Consider the following 21844-nt stretch of genomic DNA (forward strand, 5'->3'; position numbering starts at 1 on the left):
AGGTGTCCACAAAGTGGATTACATGTATTTAAGATCTTAATGCACCACAGGATGCTGTATTTTTGCAACAGAGTCCCTAAAACATACAGTAGCTAATGTACACAGAAACACAGAAATATACAGTATCTACAGTTATATACCACATATCTCTTAAGATGATGACTTTAACCTATGCATAATATGCTGGTGAGCATTATACAAATTCCAAAGAAAAGCTGTTCTTAATGCACTGAAACTCGACACCTATCTTTGTTTTATGAAATCATAGAAACAAAATGCATTAAACTGAGGGGGTGAACTATGATTGTTCGATGTGGTTATACAGTAGATTCCCATCTCTTTAGAAAACAAAGACACCCTGTTTTTGTCTATGGTTCAAACTTTGTATGCAAAACAAGATTCTCTGGGTCATTGACATCAAATGGTTCCTCCTGGCCAAAAGCATAGCCAACTGAGGCCTGATGCATTTTTAACTTAATTGATAATAAGTAGATTGGATGGGCACACCAGCTGCATCTCCCTGAAAATATGATTGCTATCATTAAAGCTGTGGACAAATATTCACAGGTGACATAAGCATATCTGTGGGACAAGCTCTATTATATATTAGCTCTATTTTTATAAAAAGATTTATCCCATTATTTTTATTGTGCAACTGATGTTTGTATTATGTAGAGCAAAGTGACAATACTAGGAATGTTGATTATCAAAGTATACCAGAAAACCATTTCAGAAACTAAAGATATATTTATCAAAATATATAAGATCATAATGACTTCGCTGATGTTAAATAATGTTTAATTGAATGTACTTCAGTATATGTTTTTGAAATGTAATGCAAGTATCTTTTATCACTGACTTTAATTACCAATTACCAATATATTCATATATTATTATATATTAGTGTCACCAGTACAGTAAACTACTGTATCAACGCTCAGGTAATGAAAGTCTAAGTCTGCAACGTTGTTTAACAACCAAATGCCCTGTGATGCAATGATGGCTTGTGAGTTTAAATGGATTTAAATTTTAAACTTCAGAAAAAAGCACAAACTGGAATAGCTAATATTGCAAAATATATACAGTATACATACACAAAATGAATTATGACTATAGATTGGGTAGTATGGTATAAGCTAAAAACAGTTTGAAACTAATGCTCCTCACTGTTATTACGTACTTTTCAGTTGAGTGTTTAACCCTCTTAATGTTATGTAAGAATTAATTTCATTATGCTACCATTAATTTGAAACAATCATACATTAAGCATTTTGAAAACATGACTGTTTCGGAATGGATAGACCGTTAATGGCATATATCACAAGTAATGTTTTAAGTTTGAAACATTACCAAAAGACACAGACTTTTGTAAAATGACTGTATATCATAAAACTAATAATTAATTAATAGAAAATGTGTGTTTTTTGGCACAAACAAAAATTTAATACAAAGATTTGTTGACAGTTCAAATTTAAAAAATAGAAATGTAAATACTAGTAATCATTCATCATGTTCTCTTCCATACTGGCATGGCTGAGAAGAAATATTCACCTATCTTTTCCTGAAGGTGGACAATGGGCTAAGGTACAGAATTTCACATTACTCAAACAAAACTGAACTTGTGCCTTGAACACTGTCCTCTTACACAAACTAGACCTTATGGGTATTCTTCACAGAAAACAGTTTTCTCCCCTCCAGTGGTCACATGTTGTTTGATGTCTGTTTTCTTAAAACGTCTTCTAAAATGTTTTACATGTCTTGAATTCATGGATGTCTACCTACAGTATCTAGGCTAAAACATTTAGAAATTAGTTTAAGTGAAAAATGAATAAAGCGCCATACATTAGGTCGAATCCAGTCTTTCTTTCCTTCTGTATTTTCTTCTCATCCAGATCTGGAGAACGAGATGCATATCAATATTACAGATGCTATTACTTGGTTCCTCAAGTAACATCTCATGTGTCATATTTTCATGAACCCACAAAACTGGACACAATGCAAAATTTCCCTTTTATTGCACAGAGAGCATTCCTGTAATTTTGTTTACACTTGAAATCTTTCCTCGTCTTTTGAACACAAAGTTCTAAGGAATGCATTCTTGAGCGGAGTACTTCTTGTATACAGTACGTCTCCAGAAAAAAAATTCAATGGATTCCAGACCTCCAATGTCTGGTCAGTGATGTTAGATTGCATTTTAACCTCAGAGAGCCTGAAAGGTTCAGTTGATCCATAGCTTCAAGGTGCCAGTTATGATTAATTTAAGATTCTCAGTTGTGTTTTGTCACAGTTAAGGAGAACATTTTCAGCCATCCTTTCCTAGCCTCAAAGATCATTTTCACTGGAATTTGCTCAAAATTTAGTCAACGGGCCAGATGGAATCTATACAACCACACTGAACGTTATACGGTATAGGAAAAGATTACCACTGTAAAAAAAAAAAAACAGAAGTGATTGGCTAACAATTTACTACTGTCGTAAAAACAGATTCAATTCCGAAGAAGAAGACCCAACAATTATTTTGTTTAATTTCCTTTAGGATACAGACAGAAGTGAGAAGGTTTCTGTTTTTTGCCAGGGGTGGAATAGAGATTCGTGTATATCAGTCTCTGTAATCTAGACTAACAGTGGAAACACACAGCGAGTTTTAAGGCAACATTTGCGATTTAGTTCTTTATGAATTTAATTCATTCTCTATCCTGTTAAGACGTACGGAAGATTCTATTAAGCTTCCGCAAAGAAACTATGCACTGACAACTTGATTTTAAAAGTAAATCTACAAAAGCAAGCGACAAATCGGATAGAAACGCTCGTCGAATGTAATTTGCATTCAATTGCATCGTGCTTCGTATTATGCAGTATCAAGATTCTGTAGTTGATTACAATCTATAATTACCCGAGGTAATTTAAAGAATGAATATTTTTTTAATACTGTTTGCCAGTTCCAGAATCTCTACTTAGATACCTTTAGAAGAGTTTTTGATGGTACTCTTTTGAATTCTACTCTATTACGGTTTAATTATTATACTAAATTATTTTAATTAATTGTGTATATTTTAATATGACATGAACATGACAGGGTTTTGACACCGGGAGAGATTTTCCTTTGTTCTTCTCAAATCATTCTCTCATTCCATCCCACAGCTGTCTTTGTGTATCGCTCATGTTGGCAATTTAAAGTCACTTTACGCCCGTTCAATACAAATTGCAGTAAGACTTAAATCAGTTAAAAAGAATCTTTGTTTGGATGATCGCCCAATGCATCTTGGTAGACTAAAAGACGATTAATTTTTTTAAAGAGATTATTTTTTTACAGTTACTTTGCTATTATATAAAGAATTATAAACATCCATAAACATTTTAAATTCTCAGTTGCAGTACACGATAGCGTGTTTCATCAGTGCTGCAGTAGACTTAGCCTTATTTCGAGCATATTGAAGAATGTATTTATGTATGTACAAAAACAATATTATCTAAGTTATCTAAAGAGCAAAACTGTCCCCCGTTTCTTTAAGTTAAATTCTATCCCAAAGAAGGAATGTATTCATCAGATCTTTTGAATTCTAAAATTCAAAAGATCTGAATCTGAATAAAAGATCTGTTTTAAGTGGGTGTACCCCTTAATCTTCTGGTTAATTTACAATGACAAATTAGCACGTACCCGTTGAGGGAACTTTCAGACGTTGCAGGCGTCTGTAACCCCTTTCAAGTGCATGATAGTCAGTGTCTCTGTGTAAGGATGACTACCGGAGGACACGGACCTTTGCGACGAGTGCCGGTTAAATTTCCTCTTAAAGCCCACACAGCTCTTCGGTCGCCCCTTCAGGTACTCTTTGTAGTTCTTGGTCAGCAAAGTATAGAGGAATGGATTAATGCAACTGTTGCTGTATGCCAGACAGGTCACTATAAAATTGATATAAACCATTGTCTTGTGGGACAGCTTGCCATGTCCAAAATAATAGATGCTTAGCAGCTGCCACAACCAAAACGGTAAGAAACAAGCCCAGTAGGTCAGAACGATGCTGAAGATCATGTAGAGAACTTTCTGTTTGGGGCACCGATTCATTTCCTTCGTGGTGAACACGGTGGTCTGGGACATCCAGTAAGTCCTGGCTAAACGGATGTACAAAAAACCTATGACAATCCCCGGAGCCAAGATGCAGGTGTTGAACAGGACAGTCAGGTACACCTTATAGGCTTTGATCTGCCAAGTCGGGTGGCACATGCGCTTCTCCACCCCGTTATGGACATTCGTCTTCAGATCGATCATAATCATAGTGGGGAGGGCAAGCAGAAAAGACACCATCCAAACGGCGCAGGTAACTGTCCTTCGATAGTGCCTGGATCTCCCAAACGTGTCCAGAGGCTTCACCACGGCGAGGTACCTTTCAGTGCTCATTATGGTGAGGATGAAGATGCTGGCGTGCATGGTGAGGAAGTCCAGGCTGAAGAGAATCCGGCAGCCGATGTCCCCAAAATACCAGTCCTTGACGAAATAGGTGCACACAACGAAGGGAATAGTGGACAGGTACAGCAAGTCAGCCAGGGCTAAATTCACAATGTAAACGTACATTGAGCCAGTTACCCTCACTGAGATGTTCATGACGACCAGTGTGTAAACATTGCCGACCACCCCAACCAAGCACATCACGGTCAGGATGGTCCCAAGCAAGGAAGTGACGAGGATCTCATTGAAGGAGCCCGACGATTCCACCGAGGATGCAGACGGGACCGCGGAGTTAGTGAAGGGAGAGGCATTCACCTGGTTCCAGGTAGTTTCCATTGCGCAGAACTGCGATAGAAATAGAGGAAACTCTAGAACATTGACAAGATTTCCCTACGCTAAGTGCATGCAGTACAAGGCTTCACCGTATAATCTTTTCTGATTCTCTTGTACATCTTTATTTGCAGTCCGGATTAAATGGTAATTTTTAAGATTTCCTTAAGATTTATCCTGTCTAGCGACACTTCGAAAGAAGTTTGCATGGCGTTGCAAGAAAACATCTGCATTCATAAATATCCAGGCACGCACCGCTTTATAGCAAGGTGCAGCAACTGACGAGCGCAAAACACTTCTCAGTCTCCACAACCGCTGCGCAGAGGTAGCCGCTGAAATGTCATTGTCTGATAACACACCACCTGGTCTGCAACAACAGTTCTTCAGGCTATCTTCAGATTCCTGACGTGTGCTGTGTGAAATGACCTTTACCTCAGCGTAAATTCAGAGGAGGGCGGGATTCGATTCGACCGTCTTATTTAAGCACAGGAGGAGCTCTATCAGTTGTCTTGCAAAAAAGCTCCAGAAAGCGTGAAAGAGCCGGACATCTGGTCCTATCGTTTGTAGGTTTGTACACTTGAAGTATTTAGGTTCGTAACGACATGAATTACTTTGAGAATGAATGTAACTTTGTACGTTAAAAAACATTTTAAGTTGGAAAATAGTGCTTTTAAGGCTATGTACTACTTGTCTGTCATATGAACTCAGGACGTACTGTACTGTACGTTTTTCACACACCGCAAGAATTGTTGTTCAAGAAGAGTTGTAGACACAAAACAATTGCAGCAAGTCAAGTATAATAAAATGACTGGAAAAATCATGAAAGATATTAAAAACGATCATATTGCGAATTGTCAGGTCGCTGCGTGTGTGTGTCGAGTCTTTTTCGCTCCTTACTAATATCTAGTCCTTGTATTTAAGAATCTTTTATAAAGACTCCGCTGCACAGCCTTTCTGAGAGTAAAAAAAGCATCTTTGAGCACTTTCTTTATTTCGGTGCCAGTTATTTCTTAAGTTATGATTAAAAAAAGGTTAATTTCAGCCATCTGCGCATTGCTGTCCCCGAAGACCTGCATAATTCCGTCTGCAGGTATCCGACAGATACGGCAGAATTACAGTGTGTATCGACCATCTGTAGCTCTAAACCTACTCACATAAGTTTCAAAGGTTAAATTAAAATATACCAATATAAATATTATGGAACAAGTAATAGGTTTATTCCATGTTGAAAAAAAGAATAATAATGATAATTCCTTACACTTATATAGCGCTTTTCTGGACACTCCACTCAAAGTGCTTTACAGGTAATGGGGATCCCCTCCACCACCACCAATGTGCAGCCCCACCTGGATGATGAAACGGCAGTCATAGTGCTCCAGAACGCTCCCCACACATCAGTTATCAGTGGGGAGGAGAGCAGAGTGATGAAGCCAATTCAAGAAGAAAGAAAACGTTTCGGTCGTGGAGCTTTCTTCAGGTGTTAAATATTATTATTACTATAAGAGCTTCTGAGCATTAACTATTAAAAACCAAATGTTGTCTTAAACAAGGGATACCACTATTTTTCGTGATAAATTCAGCGCAAAATTTATTTTTAATACAGTGCATCTACAGTATACCACAGACTAGTGTTAATTTTTGTTGTTTTTAAAACTCGGTTAAGTGTGACTGTACTGAAGAACTTGCTATAGAGGAACATTTAAGGTATTAGTAATATGGGTATATGAAAATAGTTTAATCTCTTTTCTAAATGTTCTCAATGATTTGCTGATCTGATCGTGAGCTTCAATAAAACGAGGTGTTTTAAAAGCATTTTCTACTCGAGATGTAACAAGGACATATCTTTAAAACGATACCAACCAGTTCTAGTCAGCTGCTACCGTATCTTATTCGCTTAAGTACCACGGCACTGTAGAGCGCAGAAAGATCTTTTCCATTTGAGCTGTGTGCTGATGCCTCACCGTAAATGATCTGCTTTTTTAGGGAATGATTAAAAATAACTTATGAGAATGATTAAGGGAACTGGCTTCTGAGATCTTCAATTTGCAATTTGTAACGTTATTACCAAATGAAAACGCTTTTAAAAAATTAAGACACTAAGAAACAATAAGCTTTTTTTTTTGCTACCTTTACTTTGTAGTGGGAAAAAAAGTCATCTTCACTGGAGGAGTCTGTACATTTTCATCTTGGCCCCTTTTTCCGATAAATGAAAGTGACTTTCTACAGCATCTGCAGAACCTGCATTTGAGGTTGTAATTACAGGTATTTGGAGTGCCAGAGGGTGAATTTGCTAGAGCTGTTTACAGATTGCTTGACATTTGATGAAAACTTTTTTCTTTTTTTTTCCCCCCAATGGTGGAGCAAATATAGAAACCATAAAATGGTTTCCGTGCTCTCTTGTATTGATTAATCTAGCCTTCTCAGCCAAGATATCGAATAAATATGTTTACACAGTATCTTAAAAAGTATTTAAATCCTTTATGATGTCCCAATTTATTCAATTAAAAACATGCATTATACACATTTTTAAACTTAATATGTTAAAACCTGGATTCTCAAACTGAAGACTTCTAAGATTAGTGACGGTAAATGTCAACAAAACTAGAGAAAATGGAAATTCATTCAGACCCGTGAACTCAATATCTGGTGAAAGCACCTTTGGCAGCAATTACAGTTGCAAGTCTTTTTGAGTGAGTCTCTACCGGCTTTGCATAGCAGCTTGGTAAAGTCTTTGCCCATTCCGTCTAGGCAGATTTGCTCGAGCTCTCTCAGGTTGCTTACAGTCAGTGGTTTGCAAGTCTTTCCACTCATTCTCAATGGGATTGAAGTCAGGACTTTGAATGAGCCAATCTCCCCAGTTTCCACAGGTACAGAAGGTCAGTGTGAAGGTCAATTGTAATACATCAGGAGAGAAAATAAGCTCTGCTCATGGGTCAAACAAAAATAATAAAAAGTATTGGTTTTGGCTTCCATTCAATGGTGAAGATGTACTATTGCTGTGGGCCAGGTGAGTAGAATATGGAGTTTTAGTATTGTACTGTATTGTTTAAATGTCTTCAAATAAGCATGCCACCCCTATTCAAGGGTATGTCTTGTTTTAGAAATTAACAGTACAGTACTGCAACGCATGCATCACTTAAAAATGGTTTTTGAAGAAGGAAACAAATGTGAACATAGATTTCTCACACTAAGACATTAACAGTGTGTTTATTAATATTGTAACGCATACTGCCTCCATTGCTTGTGAGAGCTGGCTTAGCAGAGTGGTGATGTCACTGCCCTTCCCTGGGAATAGCAGGGACCGCAGTCGCTGGGCTGATGGGAGATTTCCCTTTGGCTCAAGCGGCTGGGTCCCTGTTGAGTGATGCTGGAGGCCTGGATTCGAGTCCCTGACAGTGGGGGGCTGACCTGATGCAGCAGTGGTGAAGGCGCCCATGTGAACCCCGAAGCGTTACATTGGTGTCAGCAGTGGGATGGGGTAGCCATTCGCCGAGGACGGTGAGTTAAGCGGGGGAGAGTGTAATGCGTACGGCCTCCATTGCTTGCGAGAGCTGGCTTACCAGAGCGGTGATGTCACCGCCCTTCCCTGTGAATAGCAGGGACCGCAGCCGTCAGGCTGATAGGAGATCTCCCTTTGGCTCAAGCGGCTGGGTCCCTGTTGAGTGACGCTGGAGGCCCGCGTTCGAGTCCCCAACAGTGGGGGGCCGACCTGATACGGCAGCAGTGAGGGCGCCCATGTGAACTCTGAAGCGTTACAATATACATTATTGTATCCTGCAGAGAATCAATCTGTATCCTGTGGTTTTCCTTTGGTGTTTTTTCTCTTGAACTGAAATTCATAAATGACAAGATGCCACAGCTTATGGTGCTTTGCTGTGGTTATGATTATTACCATGAATATGATATTACAGAAAGTGAGCAGGCTCTTAGGTTACCAAATTTAGCAAAACAATTTCACATTCCTTAAAGATGGGGTTAAGGGAGTTTTTTATTTTAATTTTATCTAGAATTGAATTGCAATAAGAGAACAATATCTCGTATCACAGCAAAGCACTTCAATACCTTGAGGGCAAAGGGGACAGATTCATGCATTAAAAACAACAATAGCAAAATAAATGTTATATTCCCCATGGGTATTAAGGATGCCTATAAGGCTTAGTGTGTAGCCACTGAACAGACTGTTCACCACTGAGTTCAATTACAGGTCAGTTTTTAGTCAGGCCTGTACAGGAGAGGTGGAGGCTGTGGTATAGTACAGTACCACCAAGTCAAATACTAAATTCAAACCCTTCTTTGAGTGGGAATTACAAATGAATAGGCAAAAAGCTGTGCGTGAGTTGCCATAAAATTGAAACGAAAGCATAAGGTAAGGTAAATGCTGGTTATTGTGGAGTTACAAGCTAAATTTTCATTTGAGCAGAATCAAGTCAAATAAAAACTGACAAGAAAAGTCAGAGGTCATACAGTATATAACTGTATATCTGTATTATTCAGTTGTTTATATCTGCATTATTCCTATCATTAGATGTATTATTCCTGCTTCATCAGTAAATCTATCAATAGGTAACTCAGAAACACAGGCGAACAAGGTGGATTTCCCACAGATTTGTACAAAAAATTGAGGAGACTCTTGTTGTGGTGAGTAGGTAGACATTAGATAACTATTCTCCTATTCTGAACAGAAACGAATGCTGTTCTAATCAAGTAACAATTGGCTTTGTACTTTACCATACTGGATGTTATTGCAAGTTCTATATTCTGCTTTGTGAACTGTCCTTGGATTATTGGAGTTTTTATGAATTACATTAACTAAGCCTGTATGGTTCCACTAAGCTGTTATTCTTACCTTCTTTTGCTATCCAATATGTAGCTTCTGTACTTTGAGATATTTTTAAAGAAAATTTCCTTGGAAGCTTTTTGAATTAAATAGGACACAAGAACAGGATGGTCATGGTCTCCTAGGTGACCACATGTACAGTATGTTAGAAAAGAGACAGGTTTCTCATATATACAATGACTGCATATATATTGTTAATGGTGTGTGATCTACAAATAATAGAAACTGTGTATTTCTTATTATTCTGGTACAAATGACACAGGGTGGAGGGCTAATTTGTAATAGAGGCTGGTTGGATTACATTACAATCCTGTGGACTATATGGAGATAAGAGTGTGATCTTAAGCAGTAGGAATAACCTGGTGTGAAGGAACAAGTAAAGGTTTATTCCATGCTGAAAAGAGAAGAAAAGAAACACAACGTTTTGGCTGTGGAGACATTTTTGAAGATGAAGACCCAAGGAAAGTTCCACAACTGAAACGCTGTGTTTCTTTTCTTCTCTTTTCGGCAGGGAATAAACCTTTACTTGTTCCTTTGCAGCCTACGCATGCTGACGCAGCTACCTAGGTGTACTACTTTAACCTGGTGTGAGCCAGGGGAGTTCGTATTACAAAGTACCAGTGCACATTAAGATGCACTGTAACTGCAGACGCCAGTTTAAATAATGTCAGGAGAGTTAGGGCAGGAGAAGTTAAAAAAAAGTTAAAAAATGGGTGGGAGTACAAACTGGAATGGAAGCAGCTCCAGATGCCCTTCACTTTGAGTAAATAAGTTTCATTTTCTCTATCCAAAATGAATTTTCCTTAAGTTTACAATTGTGTTCCCATGTCTTTGTTTTACTGCTTAGTCTCCTGTGTTAAACCTGCCCTTTTCATACTGTATACCCAGACATTATGTGCTTTTTGTTCACCCACAGTATCTTAATGAGGTTCATGTTGCATTTATCAATGCTGAATTTCATTGCCAAATTTCTGCTAAAGCCATGACTTTATCCATTTTTTTGTAAGTTCCTTGCCACTCTTTCTTGTTTGCCAGTGCACCAGTTTTAGTATCTTCAGCAAATTTTACAAGCTTGCTAATTATACAATAATTTCATTTACTGAAGCATGTTGGAAGTCTTTGACATTTACTGCTAGATTATTCTAAAATCAGTATCAAGGGGGCAATAGTACCCTGGAAGTATTATTTTCAGCGGCACTGAACCCAGCTGAACCAGTGCCAATTTAGAATCAGTCTTTGTCATATTTGAAAAATTAGTGCCAATTTCTAACTTTTCTTCAAGTAATACAAGTTTCTTCAAAGTTTTCTCCATTCCAATGCTTTATGGATTACAAATGATTACTATTGCAAATACAGGAATCTTCACTAAAATTCACTTCACTTGAATTCACTTTTGAATTTCACTTGAATTTTTCATTTCTGTGTCCTAATGTTCTGTTCGATGCTGTTTTTTATATTCTGATAAAAATGAATATCATGGCAAAATGAAAAATATCATGGCAAATGATTATTCTCAGGTAAGATTATCTGTGTGAGTGGGCTAAGTGTACAACTGTATCATAAGACAAATGAAATAATGAAGGGATTTTATCATGGGCTAATGAGTTGGAGGGTTAAATCCAACTACATGGTACAAATTTATAACTTGCCAGACAAAGAAGGAACGAGGAATGTGAGACACAGATACTGTAGAATAAACAAGCATTCCTTGGTGTCAAAACATCGGCCAGAGAAGGTCAGAGGTCAGGTCAGAAAACCTGTAAGATGACCCAATATGGATATTTCCTGTAAGTCTTAAGAAATATAGCTTTAGTAGGAATTTGGGTTAACAAGAAACATATAGAAGTTGCAGGAAACGCATATTCTATAGCTTTTTTGATGTGGTAACCCCAACACATTGTACAACTTTCAAGTTTGGAGGTGGTCTACTGGGTAATTATCTCTCCAGATGAAAGCCAGTTAAGATGCCTTTACAACAGCCACAGTGAATAAAGGTGAAGATTTTCCATATTTCCGTCCTCCCAGGACTCCTGAGAGTTATCTTCCCACTACAGACCCGATTAAATCTATCACAGCTGGAGACCCTGGAATGCCAAAAGATAGCTGGCTCATGAAATGGCAGGCAGAAGTGGGGGTATAGGACACCCCTGACTAGTGTCCCTGGAAACATTAGATACCTAAGAGTACTATCCCTGATGGATTTGCATGTGTAATCATTGCATTTTTTTTAAAACCTACTGTATGTAATTTAACAAACACTGCCATGGATCCCAAATCCATATGTTTGAATGCCAACTAGAAAGAATCCCTTTCGACATGACTGTGTGCCTTTTCTGCATCTTGAGAAAAGATTGCACATAGACCTTTGGTTCCAATGGTGGTACGAATGATACGAAGAAGATAGCAAATGTTACCTGTTGCCAGCCAGGTTCTAATAATCTTACGTCTATGTGTGAACACTCTGTTTAACATCTCAATTTCTTAGTGACCGAGGGCAAAAGCCAGCACATAGAAGGGGAACCTCTCATACACTGAATCCCTCTACATAACTGTCTGCATCATCTCAAACATCTGATCACAAGAGGAGAAAGAGACCTCCAGGGTTATGTCATTAAACCCAAGGGGCTTAGCTTTGCATAACCCAGAGAAATTGGGACACTCAGGAATAATGCTATACAGTAGATCTTCCACTGTATGCCATCTGAGCACAAGATTAGCTTATTTCTTTGCAATATCCTACTGTTTGTGAATGAGTCTTTTAGTGTGTGCTCAAGGAGTGCTAATTTATATTCCATTTTTTTTGTACACAAAGCATTTATTAACAGTAGAGGGATACTGTAGTAGAGCTCCCAATGAATTAATTTATTGTATACCATAAAATGCAATGGGCACTCACTGACCCCGAGTATGCAAGAAATTAGTCAAGTTTGTAGTGAGATATTAATTTAAATAATTTACTTTATAGTAGTATTGAAGCATCATCTTGTGTCTTTATTTGGAATGCCTGCTGTTATACTAGCAGGCTATAAAATGGTTACAGAGTACATTGTGATGTGATCTGTAATAACTACTGGCAGAACATCCGCATTGTAAAACTGAGAAAAGGGGGATTTCAATATGAAAATGAAATCAGTCCTAGAGGACAACTTATGTCTGGCAAAAAAGGTATTTTTTTTGCCAGATGGCTTAAACACTCACCAATCATTGAGTTGCTCAAGGTCATATATAAAATCTGCACAGAGCAACAGATATAGTGCTCTGTGAGGTTTCCTGCTGTGCACACAATCCATCAAGAGCTGGGCTAAATACAGCATTCATTTCAGTTTCAATAAAAAAAAAACTATAATCAGAGAAGTCCGATAATTTGGGCAGTGGAGAAAGGAAATCTGGGTGAAAATCAGGCATAAGGCATAAACTAAAATAAAAAAAAACAATTTATTTTTCTTGATAAACTTGTTTTAAAAAAATGCAATGCTCTGTTTATCATTATCCCTAACACAGAGCAGAAAGTGGGGAATTACAGCTATACACATGACAACATGACTGTTGCACAGTATATAGAAAAGCCATAATTTATGGCTTTCAGTTTAACCCTTAATTACTGTATGTATATAGGGACAGCATATATCGATATCATTTGAAACAAATTGCAATTACCGAGTAGTGATTTTCTTACCAATGTCGTTAGTGTAAATAGCCAAAACATTAATTTTACCTTACGCCTTTTAACTCAGGTCAGATACCTGACATCATCACTAAGCTCATTCCTCCAAGCCTCTCCATGTTGACGTACTATCCATCAATGACTAAATACTCTATAAATCAATACATCAACAAGCAATATAACATTTTTCTTAGTTTAGAACAATTTAAGTTACAAAAGACCAAGAGCAGACCTAGCAATATTAGAAACAAATGGTCATTGATACAGTAACACTTTCTGAGTTGAGTATTCATCATAAGTACTTTTATCTCAGATTGACTGCTTGTCTTAAAATGTTCTGTCACAAAAGTTTTTCAGATAATACAGAAAGGCTTTTAAAGTGTACAAATCTGTAAATCCACTGATTGAAGGTTTCCGTTTATAGCCTAACTGTTGTGCTGCTGTGTATATTATTGTATATAAATAGATATTTGTTTGTTTTGTCTAGGACTGGGTCTGATTAGTAGTCCATCATCGGAGCTGTGCTGGAGAATGGAACACGTGCCATATGTTCTGTGTTCAGTCGCTAGGGGTGTGAAATGATTGATTTTTATTATTTGCTTGCAAAGCAAGCTGTTGACGCAATCTTGATTTTGTCTTCATCTTTAATATCCCCCTTGCCTTTTACATTTCTGCATTTTATGTAACAGTTGGGTATTTCCTGCTAGTAATTTTGGTACAATATTACCTTGGTAACATTTGTGAAAGGAAATGTCAGTTTGTTATTACAGACAGCATTTTTCAAAGTACAGAGTATTTTTGTAATTTTTCAGACAAGAGATTCCTTAACACGAGTGGAAATGTTCAGGGTCCTGGGGGAGCTGGAGCCCGTCGCAGCACGCAACAGGAGCAAGGTGGGGTAGACCTTGGATGGGCCACCAGTTCATTGCCGGACAAACACACACACATACGGATATGCACACAATCACACCAGGGCCAATTTTTCCAGAAGCCAATTAACCTACTGGACTGTGGTGAAAAACACAGTTCCTGGTGGAAACCCATATGAACACAGGGGCCAGCTCTATGCAGATAGCATCCCAGGAACTGATCCCAGAGCCCCAGTGCTGTGAGGCAGCAAACCTAGCCACTGCACCACTGTGCTGCATATACCAGTTAAATATGCATTTTTTAAAATAAAATCAGAAATAGTTATCTTAAAGCAATACAATATATTGTATATGGTAAATATCTGTATATTTCTATATGTCTACACACAGATATAGAATATTAGCGGATTCAAATATATACTGTATATTTTTCTGGATTTTTTTCTGACAGGAAATTTTGACTCTGAAGTCACACCTTTATGCTCACCTAAATGCTGCCTGATATTCAGCCCTGATCTTCCCTGAAGCGAGGACCTCCATTAATGCCAAAGCACACTTCGGCTTTACAGGCTGATTTCCAGTGGGGACAGCCATGACTTTCAGTCTGACTTTTGAGCTAAATTTTACACTAGTAATGAATTAACCCCCATGTGCTCTCTAACACAGGCTTCTTAACTCGAAGGTGAGGAAGGTTATGTATACCAAATAAGATTCAAACCTGAAGATGTAGCAGTAGCAGCAGTTAAAATATGACACTAACACACATTATGTTCTTTAGGGCAGAAAAAGTGAGCAATAAAAATATACAGTCCTGCCCTAATTTAAAAAGGTATGATGTCTGCAAGAGAATCATTACTAGAAACACGTCATGCATTTGTTGCCTGTTAGTTTTACAAAGGTGGCTTCTATTCAGCAGAAACTTATGCTTCATTATCTTAAATCTTAAATCTCCAACCTTGAAAGAAAATTCAGGACTGTCTTAAGGTAGTTTTACAGTGTTGTACTTTACCAATGCATCATAATATTTTCAAACATATCTGTAAAAATCCTTTGTAATAAGTGGAAATGTGGTCACGGACATTGTTAAATGTTGGATGCACCACTAAAATTCGAACATCGTAACACTCAAGCTCTTAAATCCTATTACAACAACATCATGGTGCTCTCTGCAGACACTGCTGTGTTTCACAGTGCTCATTAGTAGAAGTCTCTATGATTCTAAAATCCTACCTGTAGACTGAGAAAGACATGCACCATATAGGGCTTTCTGTAGCTAAAAGAGTCAAAAGATTTAACTACAGGTTGCGCACAAAACATGAAGCTCTCCCATGTCCTTAAGCCATAATGCTTGAAAATTAGATTTGAGCATAATTAAGGTTAATATTTTGAAAAAGGTATTACAGAAACAAACATGTTAACAGATATCACACCAGGGAAGATACCATGTAAGACGATTTAATTAGGCAAGCTATGATTGGACGTCAAGATTTTGACAGAGAACCATTAGCTTAAAGTCTTCTTGTTTGCGATCGATTTGCTAAACAAAATTTCAGTAGTTTCAGTCAAATCCTAATTAATAGAATGTGGGAATGAAGTTTAAGCTTAACATATTGACCTCACCTAAAAAAGGGAATGGCAGCCTGACCATAAGGATGAAACTGATAGGATCCTACTTGTCTTGTGAGGAATGAGCCAGGGAGCTGCTGCAAGAGTGAGGAAGAATCTGGACTGGGGCCAAAAGTTTGGGGGTGGGGCTTAGACTTCCAGTGATGAGATAGGTCAGAAAGGGGAAATGTCACACCCTCTGCAGCCAGAGGGCGCTCCTACTCTGTCCTGTCCCTAGTTTCCTATGCTTTGCTGTCCTTCCAGTGTCTCTCTCTCTGGGGCTATATATTTCTGGATCTCTCATTCACCTTCGCTCAGCATTGATGTTCGGATGTCCAGAGACCCGCCTAGCACCAGGTCGCCCCTCATCCGCTGCCTGAGGGCATTGGTTTCTATACGACTCCTGAACTGCTGAGCCTGTGCTAATCCCCCATTCTGCCGCTACGCAGATGGGTCTTTTACTGCTCTCCTGCCATTCCACGGGTCATCCCTTCCGACATCCGTGACAGGAAAGAGATTTAGGAGGTAAGGTCTGTCTCTGGCAAGAGTAAACACAGAGTATGAGAAAAGATAGACAAGGGGAGGTGAGATAGTTATAAACAGGAAACAGAAGTGGATGAGATCTTCCTAACTTCTGCTTAAAACCCCAATTTATTTTAATTACTTTCAGCCTAAATACTCCACAACAACAATGGAATTAAACTCTGCCAAACATCTTCTATCTTATTCCATTTCCAGAAACAAGACATACTATACCTGTAGTAGAACTAATTGCTTCCAGTACAAATGAATGAATCATGCATTTAATACCTACATGATACAGAAACAACATTTTAATCTGAGTGTACACAGAACAATCTGTAGTTATAAACCAACAGCAGGTCTGCATTTCCTGTTTGATCACTCTTCTCTAACTCTTTGAAAATGCACCATCTAATGCCACTTTATCTGGTTTTATTACAACTGTATCATCTTCCTCAACATCTGTCCGCTTCTTTCTAAAGATGATGATTCACAGTTTGTCACTTAATATTTACACAATTATCTAGTTTAACATTTCTGCCTGCATCTAATTGCAACATGATTCATGTCATGCGAAAGTTGCTGGCATTATGTCTATAAATAATATTGTGGTGCTGTAGAGTTTTTAATACACTTCCCATAACCTCACATTACTAAATTTACAATGGTTGCAATGGTATCTGGTAACAGTCAGCTGTCAGAATTTAGACCAAGACTGGTTTGGTTGTACCAAAATGAAGATTCATGGTTAGCTATAGATAATTAAAGAGATCACAATGAAAAACATCTTTTCTTGTTAAATCAGTCACACAAAAACGATCAATTTGCCACCTTGATTGCTTCAATGTTAATAGATAATTGATTCCTGAATGTTTTTGCAAGACAGTAACCATAAGCAGCACAGTTAGGTAGTTTGTTCCAGGCATCCAAAATAATGTATGTTTGTGTAAAAATGTTCCTCCTGTATCCAGTCCTAAAATCACCCACTCTTCATTTTCCGTTGCAGTCCCTGTTCTCATCTCATTGTTTTACTTGAAGTAGAATCCTAAAACTGAGCAGCATCCTTTTGTGGGTAACATTTGGGCAAAAGATTCTGCATCCAGATGGATGCTGCACATTGGTGGTGGTGGAGGGGATCCCCATTACATGTAAAGTGCTTTGAGTGGAGTGTCCATAAAAGTGCAAGTGTAAGCAATTATTATTATCTCTTTGTGGATAACATTAGTACAAAATTAGGCTTTTTTTGTGTGTGCTCAATTGGTTGAATCAAGCTCCAGTTATTTACAACTGCAGATTAATAGCAATCTTGCATTTCTACCATCTCATGTATAAATACTAGCTGGCTGCTCACAATTCTGCCACATTTTGTCTCGGACTCAGAGTTTTGACTCTTTCCATTCTCCAAGCTCCCACCTGCAGATATTTCTTCTTATTCTTTTGGGAGTTCCACTTGGAAGCTGTCCTCATCCACTCAGTTTTAGCAAACTTCAACAAGTGATAACTCACAACCCATACCTATCCTGCTAATCTTCATCTCAAGCTACTCTTTCCAGGAATTCGCAATGTCTTGTTTTATTGCTGTATTGCAACTTGCTCACTGACCCGTGTTCCACCAACTACCTTCAGCCAGGGCCATCTTTTCCTCAGCCAGATGTGTTCACAAAGTATCATGTAAACTGTCCCTTTATATTAAATTTGACTGATGTAATAACCGATACTTGCATAATAAATGAACTATTCAAATTCTGAAGTTGTGTTATCTAACCAAATTTTAGGAGGGTGTCAAATTCTCATCTTGCACTCCTATGTCGAAATGCTGTTTTCTACCCCCCTCCTTTCACTCCATCTGAACCCTTTTAGCTGCCTCCCCAGTTCATTCCCCATAAGTGAGAGGGTTTGTGTCAACTCTGACCTCTGTCCGTCATTTCTTCAGCCAGGTCCATTAATGTTAAAGTATTAAGTACACTATTGCTAATTATTTTTTGGCTTGTTTCATTGTATTTAAAATTTGACCATATTACCAAGATAAATTATAGAATAATAAGCGTCCCCTGAATCTGAAATGGACAACTTAAATGAATAAAAGTTTTCTGTTCTTGACAGATATCTTGTCTTGTCTCAGCACTTCATTACAGTGATAAATTGTATGAATCTCTCATTCTTCATCGGTTTAGCATTGATTGTCATTGATTGTGGATGTCAAGTGTTATTATAATGACATTAAAAACTTGTCGAAGTGAGATGAACAGAAACACAATCTGTAAAAGTCACACTTATTCAAAAGAGCAGCTCATTTTCACAGTAGGAAGTGGGTTAGGTAGTACACAGTGTTAGTCAGAAAGTTTTTTTTACTTAGCTTAAAATCTCCCAAATGCACATTATCTTTTTTACAACAGCAGCAAGATGTGAAATACATATTAAAAACAAAACAAAAAAAAATGTATTGCCTTATGATGAGGCACTTTGAAGTGTGTAAAAACATATACTAAGTGGGTTTTCGTTTGTTTCAGCAGCCATATCACCCAGCAGCTCACAACTGGCAGCCCACTGAAGTTAAGTAGGTATGAGGCTGGTCAGTACCTGGATGGGAGACCTCCTGGGAAAAACTAAGGTTGCTGCTGGAAGAGGTGTCTGTGTGGGTCCTAATGACCCAGTATAGTGATGGGGACACCATACTATAAAAAGGCGCCATCCTTTGGATAAGGCGTAAAACCGAGGTCAGTCCTGACTCTCTGTGGTCATTAAAAATTCCAGGGTATTTCTTGAAAAGAGTAGGGGAGTAACCCTGGTGTCCTGGCCAAATTTCCCATTGGCCTTAACTAATCATGGCCTCCTTATAATCCCCATCTCTGAACTGGCTTCATCACTCTGTTCTCCTCTTCACTGGTAGCTGGTGTGTGGGGAGCATTATAGTGCACTATGGCTGTCGTCACATCATCTCGGTGGGGCTGTACTGGTGGTGGTGGAGGGGAGTCCACATTACCTGTAAAACGCTTTGAGTGGAGTGTCCAGAAAAGCGCTATATAAGTGCAAGCAATTATTATTAATTGTTACTACTGTTTTGCTGGTGTTGGCAATATTTCCTTTCATCTGGAGATACTTATGATGTCAGCACAAATGTACAGCCTCCTTTTTGTCTCTTAAGTGTATGACAGAAAATCATTCTGCTGTCTCTCATATAACCCAAAATATTGTTTTCTGCAATACGGTGAGCGAAAAACATTTTAATTCACTGTATTGAAGTTTCCTCCCTGTTTGTTTTTGCTCTCGTGCTCAGACTCGCAAAGCAAAAAAGAAAGTGCCTTCTCTGCTTTTTTCTCCCTCGGCAGAATTGGTTTCCATCCATCTAGGACACCATTTAGTTACCTAAACTGCAGCAAATCAAGACACACTGTCATTGGAATGGGAATTGGCAATTGCCAAGAAATAAAAAGATTAAGTATTTCATTAGTGTTTCTATCCCATTTATTAATGGGACATCCATTACTGGTTATAGATATCCCATAGGAGACTGTTTAGACAAATGAAATTAATTTTCAACACTTCAAGTGCACTTGTCTGCCACCTTACTTTGGTTTTGTCAAGACTTTGGTTGGGCATATATCTGTATTAGAAGCATATTATAGTTACAGTGTTCATTGTGAGAGTCAGTCCCATTATATGTAAATCATGCACTAATTTTTATTGTTTTACCTTTTGCATTTCTGCACAGTGAAGGTCAGAGTAAAGCATTTTACACCATCTTTTCTATTTTATATTAGCACTCTAAACCTGCTTCCATATTTCATAAAAGTTAGTGAGTCGCATCAAACGAAAGGTAATGATATTGAATAATTCTCAGAGATAAACCTGATGTTCAACAATCTGGTCACAAACGTGGAGATTTATTCATAGAAAACATCTGTAGGTGGAATCATACTACACATTCGATTAAAAAAAAACTTGTATGCATGATTAGCTAGCATGATTACTAGCTCTGCTGGTAGAGCATGAGACTCAATCTCAGGGTAGTGAGTTCATGTTCCATGTCAGGCTCCAGGTCCTCCATGTTGGAGTTTGGGCACAAAGCTTCTGTCTCAGAAAAAAATAGTTTTATGGTAACGGCAACAGGATGTTGCCAGAAGGCATAATGGGCAAACATCTATACATCCATACCTTAAAATGGACACTTTTACTAAAGGGAAATTATAGTCCTAAAAAATATTGTAAAAAACATTGTGATCCATGGTTCCTGTATTTTGACAGATAAGTCCAAGTATTAATCCTAATAATTAATATTTGGGAAAGTAATGATCTTCTAAACACACTATTATGAGCATTTTACTCACCCTATGGATATGGTAGTGTAGGTCATTGACTTTGCAGATCTTTATTCATACCTGTCAATATACTTTTAAAACAGCTAACTGAAATTATTGTAGGCAATTATAAATAAACAATTAGTATTTCACACCAAGTATTGAAATACATTCTGAGCTGATGTTTGTCTAAGGAAACCTAATTAGTTTTACAAAATTAAAGAGCAGTCATATTCCAGACATAAGTGAAAATCTCTTATACCCAGTTCAGGACAATGAAAATATTGTTTGTGTATTTGCTTATTTTGGAAAAGCTTCCATTACTCAATCTTCTGTCTCTCTGCAAAATTGAGACAAGTTTCTAGTCCTTTACCCCACCTTCAGCTATCTCACTGCAACACTGAGAAAGCTTCACATTTTATTTCTTATTTCTTATCTTGAGCTAAGAAAATTAACATTCCATAAGCCAAAGTAACAAATTGTTTTTGTTTCATGTTCTTAACATTTGTTTTTTTTCTTCCATTTCCTGAAACAGTCATTACAGTAGGTATTAGGAAACAGTATTAGGAAGTTAAAAAGGCACAGGTCTAGGTGAATCAGTATGACCCCTTGCATATTTGATTTTTATATTCGATAAACAGGCAGACATTGGAATTGATTGAAAGACTGAAGTGGCATTTGCCATCTTAGCAGGGTGCCCTTGTTGCCACTGCTTCAGTATAAATAAATTACATATTGCATCCTTTACTGAGGGTCCATACAATATATATGATCATAAAAAATGAAGAAAAAAGCAAGACATTATTATATTATAGCCCAAAAAGAACAGACAGGAACAAAAAGGAAAAGTCAAATTTGGAGGGAAAACAGCAGTGATTTGTACAGAACAATATTGAAGTTTGAAAGGAAGATAAGAAACGCAACATGCTGATGCAGCTACCTACTTGAATTATTGAAGTTTTAACGTGCAGAAACTTTCATTTCATATTTAAAATACTTCAAATATTTTTAAATAATTCAAATACATAAATTAGTGATGCAGTGGCTAGCATTGCTGCCTTACAGTGCTGGGCTCTGGGTTTTACTCCAGACCTGGGGTGCTATCTGTATGGAGTTTGTTCCCCCTGTGTTCATGTGGGTTTCCTCTGCGTGCTCCTGTTTCTTTCCACAGTCCAAAGACATACTGTACAGGTAGGTTAATTGGCTTTTGAGAAAATGGGTCCTTTTGAATGTGTCTGTGTTTGCCCTGCAATGCACTGCTGTCCCATTTAGGGT

General features: G+C 37.8%; 1 protein-coding gene across 1 annotated transcript; it reads right to left on the bottom strand.

The window, feature by feature from the left end:
• Nucleotides 1-3673: 3673 nt before the first annotated feature.
• On the bottom strand, nucleotides 3674-6044 carry uts2r5 (urotensin-2 receptor 5). The gene is made up of 2 exons (XM_088936677.1): nucleotides 6033-6044; nucleotides 3674-4789 (listed from the first exon to the last, which is right to left on the bottom strand). Exon 2 carries the CDS (start codon nucleotides 4778-4780, stop codon nucleotides 3674-3676), a length of 1107 nt encoding a protein of 368 aa, XP_088792803.1. The 5' UTR covers nucleotides 4781-4789; nucleotides 6033-6044.
• Nucleotides 6045-21844: the final 15800 nt, after the last annotated feature.

This window comes from Atractosteus spatula, chromosome 18 (genome assembly GCF_055471065.1).
Source record: "Atractosteus spatula isolate fAtrSpa1 chromosome 18, fAtrSpa1.hap1, whole genome shotgun sequence".
Taxonomy (NCBI): Eukaryota; Metazoa; Chordata; class Actinopteri; order Semionotiformes; family Lepisosteidae; genus Atractosteus; species Atractosteus spatula.